At 45.8% G+C, this 6,000-nt stretch overlaps 1 protein-coding gene across 1 annotated transcript in view; it reads right to left on the bottom strand.

Moving 5' to 3' along the window:
- Positions 1–2,124: 2,124 nt before the first annotated feature.
- Positions 2,125–6,000, bottom strand: part of BRINP1 (BMP/retinoic acid inducible neural specific 1) — an 86,561-nt gene continuing 82,685 nt past the window's right edge. Inside the window, exon 8 of the mRNA XM_061476480.1 lies at positions 2,125–3,805. Within this exon, the coding sequence (XP_061332464.1) occupies positions 2,665–3,805 (1,141 nt within the window). The 3' untranslated portion in view covers positions 2,125–2,664. The remainder of the gene's footprint in view (positions 3,806–6,000) is intronic.

The raw sequence follows: 6,000 nt of genomic DNA, 5'->3' as shown, positions 1-6,000 counted from the left end.
TAGCACGGTCACTGTTCCCAGCCATGAAGGAATCTCATTGAATTCAGAATGCATCTTAGGCTATAGGTTTCTCATAAGCAGTATTCAGTGTTTTTAGAGCAATAACTATAGTTCTTTTCAGTGTCAGCTCTTTGGGTCATACATGTAAATTAAACAGTACGTTTCTATTCCCTGCTTGGATAGATGTAGCTGTCAGGAACATTATTTCCACTCATAATTACAAATCTGACATTCATCTCCCATGAATAGTCTCTACTATTTGCTTAAAACTAAGTTCCATGCATACTCTTGCTGGTGACTTTTCTCTTATCAGAAATCTTGACACAGGAATGGCGCAACTATAAAGGAACCTCTTTGACTGGTGGGGAAGCACAAACCTCTACTGCACAAAGCAAAGACCAACCAAAGGAAAATCAATCAGACAAACAAACTGGGAAAAGTGCAACCTGTTGCATGGACTGACTGGTAGAGAAAGATAACAATGCAAGTTAGGGAAAACACAAAGTTACTACTGATGGAAATCAATAGATGTTCCTAGAAACATTTTTGTTATAACAGATGCATGCATTTCACCACCTTTTGGCAGACAGACAAGGACTAATGTGTGCTTATGTGGCTAGGATTCCTTTTTGCTTTCTTACAGCCTACCCAGATAGTTTCTTTCATGCCCCCATTGCTGGTTCAGCAGAAGATTTCAGTGAATGTGTGTTTTTCTCAAGGTATCCATTTCCTCCTCAGGAAACTTGGATGAGCATCAACTGAAACCACACAAATTAAACTAAACCTGAAGCCAAACTGAATTGTCTAAATCCCTGCTGTCACATGAATAACACCACAATGCATTTAGCTCGTTCCATCTTTCTGATGCTATTCTCAGAATTGGAGCCAAAGACCTCAAAGAAAGAAGGTCGAAGTTTCTACAAGACTCCTGATCTCAATTAAATCAACCTGTTAAGTCTTAAGCCAGATCTGAGTTTTGGACTTCGGATCAGAACTATCCATCCTGCTCAAGCATGGTTTTCCCTGGGATCATAGAATCACAGAATAGTTAGGGTTGGAAAGGACTTGAAGATCATCGAGTTCCAATCCCCCTGCCACAGGCAGGGACTCCTCACACCAGCCCATGTCACCCAAGGCTCTGTCCAACCTGGCTTTGAACACTGCCAGAGTAAGATTCAGAGAAACACCCTACTACTCACCTCCAACTGTGTTCAGGCTTCATTACCCATCTCAGATTATCCTACATTCAAATGTTCCATTTGATGTATTATTTGTTTTAAATCCAAACACACACAAACACACACTCCACAACATTTTACCCACCTTTTAGTTATTTTAGTTGCTCTGTTTGATAACTCTCTTTAATTTTCTTTATCCTTGCAGATTCAGGGTCTATTTGGTTATTGTGCTTTTCCTTCCCACCCCTCACTTTTAATGCTTTTCCAGGTATCTTAATAAAATTTTCTCATCTGTTTTCTGGACTTACATTTTTAGACAAAGAAAGTGTAAGTGACACAAGGATTTCATTCACAGCCATGGAAACATAAGAAAGTAAAAGGGATTTTTCCTTCCCCAAATAAAAAATGGACATGTGCGTCTTTTAATGCCTCTAAGTTTCCTTGGAAATGTGTTTTCTGGTGCTTTGGTGTTTGTGGTGATAAAGGTTTCCCAGCGTTACTGGAAAACTCAGAACCTGAGGCAAAAAGCCAAATGTATGTTTGCCTTTAGGTTTGTCAAAGTGGCATAGGATTTTGGCTTTCTCTGGTTTAGGGACTCTTGAAATACCTTAAAGATGAGTACCTGAAGATTTACAGGTGCTGGTCCTCCATGGGTTAAGCTCTGGCATCACTGAAGTCAGCAGCATCTGATGCAAGGCATGAACCAAAGTAACCAAAGGGACCAGATCCCATTCTTCAGCAAATGCTGAGACACTACCTCTGGTGAAAAGCCTTCCAAGGTGGAAATCCCAAAGTGAAGCCACCTGAGAGCTGCACCCACCCTCCACCTCTTACATGTCCTCTCACCAATGAGGCATTAGTGTTCCTGTCATAGGACTGCCATCACCTTCTGTCCTCCAGCAAAGCTCAGCAGAGGCTGTGTGAATAACTCCACATAAAGCTGGCATAAATCTCAACAGAAGAAATATCTTTTATCTTTCACCATTTACTCCCACTATAGGAATAATGGTAGCTCTTTTACATTTACATATAACTCTTGTTTGATTCTTTGCTTTGATTGGTTTTGTCTCTTTGTCTTGGCACCTGCATAGCAGAAAACTTTACAGTTCATTACAGAAGATTACCCCTCCCTCTGCTCCTCCCTTTATTTACTGTGCTGCCCCTAAGGAGTAGCAAGCAACACCCCCAAGGTCAAGAGAGAGTAAGGTGTTCCCCTTTTATGACGGATTATAGAAATAACAAACATGCCTGACAGTTTTATACAGCTGCTAGAATGGGCTTAGTTTTTCAACAAATGAAGAATTTCCTCTTTTCTCTTCTGTATATTAATTACATTTTACAAATCTCGGGTTTCCCCATTACTTTACCCCCACTTCTCTTCCTTTTTAATTTTTCCTCTTTTTATTTCTTTTTTCTCTCTTTTATTGTACTTTTTTTTTTTACAGCAAAAGGATCAATCACCAACATGTCCATGGAAAAGTCCGGGTTAGCAGAGTTTGGCTGTCATCTGGTCCGACTGTTTGAGGATCTCGGTGTTGTACAGGTCTAGAGCATGGTTCACGCGGATGATCTCACTGTTGGTGAGTTTCAGGCGGTGCTTGAGCATACAAGAGAACAGATCCAGCTGGGGCTTCCCCGGGGCCACAGGAGGTGCCAGTCTATTGATTCGGTCCCGAATATCCAGCAGCAAGAGCATGACAGAGGAGGAAGAATAGAACTGCCCGCCTTGCGTGTAGGACTGGTTGACCTGCTGCACAGCACTGCGCAGTAGGTCGGCGTTAAAACGCAGGCTGTAGCCATACACCTGCACATCTGAGATCTTGATGTAGAACTGGCGCTTGGTGGGGTCAGAAAGGTCCACAGGCCCTTGGCCAGTCTCATTACGCAGTAGAGAGGGCAGCCGAGTCCGGCTGCGTAGGTAGATGTGGACAGTCTCAAAAAAGGTTTTCCACCGGTTGCCCAGTAGCAGGGTCCAGTTGTAGCACTGGCTGTTTTGGAGGCGGGTTTTCTCCCAGCGTGGGTAGCCGTACTCCCCAAAGGGCATGTTCCAGCCCTCGGAGTGACTCCCGCTGAAGGGGTTGACATAGACAAAGAACATAGGGTCCAGGCTGCTGTTGCGCATCTGGCAGATTCGCATGGAGATCCCGATCACCATGTGGATGAAGTCCATCCGGTTCTTGTTGCTCTTCAAGGTGAGGGACATGCGTTTGCGCCACCTGGGGTCGAAGAAGGTGTCCAGGCGGATCTCGTTGCTGATGAAAGTGGTGTGCACATACAGGCGAGAGTCCATTTTCTGCAGCAGGTACTTCAGCTCTAGGTCTTGGAAGTCCAAGTCTGTCTCAAAGCTGATGAACTGCTCGCTCCGCTCCGAGTCTACATTCTGAGGCTCGCAGCGACCCCGGTAAAGCTTATAGCCCTTGTTGCATGAGCCACAGAGAGAGATGTTGGCAAGGCTGCACATAGCACAGCTGTTGTTGCCTCCGATGATGCAAGGGATGGGGCGCTGGCACAGGCTGGTGCCACCGTGGCAAACGCAGCTCCGTTGGCTTTCCAGAAAGGTCCCCCAGAACCCATTCTCATTGCAGTAGAGCAGAGACTGGACCCGTGTAAGCCATTCCTGTATTGTCCTGCAAGTAGGAAGAAGAAAGCCATTAGCATGGTAGAGTTTCATAGAGTGTTATTGGCATCTTACTAGAACCACAGTGTTTTCAGGGATTCATCTGAAGCAGAGCTCTAGGAACATTGATGCCCTAGATTTAATCATTCATCTGCTGTTTAATTCCTTGGTGGAGTTCACAAGCCCTATAAGAAATAGCTGGAAGTTAGAATTGATCAACTGAAGTCTCTCTCTTCATGCTGCTCTAGGAGCTGAGACTAGCACAGTCTCCTGCCAAGGATCTCATCAGTTCTACAGTGACAGTTTTCAGCCATGGGAATAGAGCTGATAAAGCCACGCCAGAGGCTGAGGTGCTATCAGAGATCACAGGTCAGCACAACTCCTAGGCTAGCAGGAGAAAACTCCCCTCCATGGCACTGGCAATTCCTGCATTCTCCAATGTAATGGGATGAGGCAAAGCCAATGGTAACCTCTGCTTACAGTGCAGAGCTCAGGAATAGCAGAAAAGAGGGTGGAAGTCAGGGTGCATAGAGACAAAGCTGCTAAAACAGTCTGCCTTTTAAAAGTCCACTGATAACTGACCACCTCTTCTCTGTAAAACAGTTATACTTGCCCATCCTCAGGCCCCATCACTCCCCAAACTGCTCTATCAGCATCCTCCCCTCCCATCCTGCAGCCCTGGAACAACTCCTGTTGAATAACACTGTAACCCACGTTTGCCTTTGTTTAAGTCCCTTGCAATGCTGCCTTGTGGCCCCTTCTTCCCCCTTCCCACTGCCCCGGGGAAATCTCAGCACAGCGACTCCTTTCTCAGCAGCCTTCAGCTGAAGGCCTTGTTCAGCCACCCTCTCCCTCCCTTTCCTCCACCACCCCCCAGCTAATGAATACTTCATTGTCTCCTCTGGGCAAGAAGTTCTTGGTAGTGCTGCAGTGAGAGGACTGACTAATGACAAATTAGGATTCAGTCCCTGTAGAACAGGAGGAGTGATTATGGACAGAGGCTCTCAGAGCTGGATTAGAGAAATTCATGGCACCTGCATCGCCTGACCTCCGAATAATCATTAAGCTGTAGGCTGTATCAAAGAAGGCATTAAATGATACAGCAGCAAAGAACAGCAAGATGATTAGGGGGAGGGAGCGAGTGAGGGGATGAGAGTGGAAACAGAGGAAAGCACTGGAAGGAAAGAAGTAGTCAAGGGGCAGAAGCAGAAAGGGTGAGGGGGAAATGCAGCTAGGAGGAAAAATGAGAGAGAAATACCACAGGCAGGAGGAATAGGCATAGAGGAGGAAACTGAAACAGCAGCAACAACTGAAAGACAGGACAGGCAGGAATGAAAAGAGGCAGGAAGAAACTGAGTGAAAGGAAAATAATTAGTGAGGAAAAAGGCAGTGAATTAGCAGGAAAATTGTGAAGCCTTGAATGTAGGAAGAGTCAACTTTCACATTCCTCCTGTGATACAGGGCTGCCTGGGTCTTTTTCCCTATCCACAGCTAACAGGAGCTCTCCTGCTAATGGAAAAGACAAAGTCGGATGGGGAGCTTGGTAGCAAGGCAGTGACACCTATAAATATCTGCTGCAGAGGGAGACAGCAACAGTCCTGGTCCCTAGAAGTGCACATGGCTCTTCCTGGTCTGTAGGACAGCTCTGCTTCAGCAGGGAGAGACAGCGCAGCACAGTGTGTCTGCAAAACACATTGCTGACAGCAACAAGCACCCTCCAAACCATCCCCTGGGGGCTGGACTCTGCCTTCTGCTCATCAGTGAATTTTTTCTCACTTTCCCAGCAATACAAATATTTTTTACCCTGTCTGAAGCCTCACAGTTCCTGTTTGGAAAGTGCCAAATGCACTTGAATTCAGCAAGGCACCCTGATTCCACATTTCAATCTCCCTAAGGTGCTGTGAACCCACCTCAATTCCTCCATGCACCTCCTTGAAAGCTTCTTTCTTTACTTCTAAGCAGTCTAAGCCTGGAGCTAGAGAAGCATAAGCAAGAGGAGAACAAACTAAAACCAAAGCAACCCTCCAATATATACACACAGGCTGCCTGGGGTCACTGGGTTAGGGGAACTGCTGAAGGGAAGCACAAGGTTCCTGCATGCTGCCTCTTCCCATTGTTGGGCTTGATGACAATGATGAAAATCAGAGACTGCTTTGAAGGGAATATCTCCTACAGCCCCAGACTTCATCCCTAGCTCCCACTTCC

The sequence above is a fragment of the Pezoporus flaviventris genome, unplaced genomic scaffold, assembly GCF_033815535.1.
Source record: "Pezoporus flaviventris isolate CSIRO_AGI_PZ_B2104156 unplaced genomic scaffold, CSIRO_AGI_Pfla_v1 ptg000097l, whole genome shotgun sequence".
Taxonomy (NCBI): domain Eukaryota; kingdom Metazoa; phylum Chordata; class Aves; order Psittaciformes; family Psittacidae; genus Pezoporus; species Pezoporus flaviventris.
This window is presented reverse-complemented; position numbering and strand designations above follow the sequence as displayed.